Here is a 667-nt window from a genome sequence, read left to right as displayed (position 1 = left end):
GAGGAGTCATATTCAACACTTACATTACACTTTTTTTTTTTTTTGAATTGAGGAATCCTAAAACTTGAGGGGGTGGGGTTCTTCCCTAACATGTTTGGATAATAATAATAATAATAATAATAATAATAATAATAATAATAATAATAATAATAATAATAATAATAATAATAATAATAATAATAATAATAATAATAATAATAATAATACACTTACCGTTAATTGTCTTACACCGTTCCATTTTGGCGCAATGGTCGATCGCACAGGCACACAGACGAAATGCGAATACACGTTCCACTATACATACACTATTCCATGTAAGGCTGTATCCAGATGCAAGGGGAGGGATGAACCCTTCACACACACATGAAGTAACGCCTAGGCGAAGAAATTGGTTTAACAAAAGCTGTTGCTCTCTAAATGAATGGCATTCTCCCACGCCTTGTCTTTACTTCCACTTAAGACTCCATCTAAACCGCTCAATTCCTGCCAACTTGATAAGGGCTTTCGTTCGGATGTTACTACATCTTCCTCCTTTCATAACCATTTTAATTTAATGTTTACTGAAGTTCCTTTGAATTCTCTACTGTTTTTTTTTTTCTATATACGGAATCAACACACTAAGATCATTTTCACTAAAACCAATAGAGATGCAAAACTTTAAATTTTA

General features: G+C 32.4%; 1 protein-coding gene across 1 annotated transcript in view; it reads right to left on the bottom strand.

The window, feature by feature from the left end:
* Positions 1–395, bottom strand: part of LOC145663047 (putative inorganic phosphate cotransporter) — a 48,749-nt gene extending 48,354 nt beyond the window's left edge. The window contains exon 1 of the mRNA XM_081729205.1: positions 214–395. Coding sequence (XP_081585331.1) covers positions 214–238 — 25 coding nt within the window. The 5' untranslated portion in view covers positions 239–395. The remainder of the gene's footprint in view (positions 1–213) is intronic.
* Positions 396–667: the final 272 nt, after the last annotated feature.

The sequence above is a fragment of the Thermobia domestica genome, chromosome 10 (assembly GCF_964235325.1).
Source record: "Thermobia domestica chromosome 10, izTheDome1.hap1.1, whole genome shotgun sequence".
NCBI lineage: Eukaryota > Metazoa > Arthropoda > Insecta > Zygentoma > Lepismatidae > Thermobia > Thermobia domestica.
This window is presented reverse-complemented; position numbering and strand designations above follow the sequence as displayed.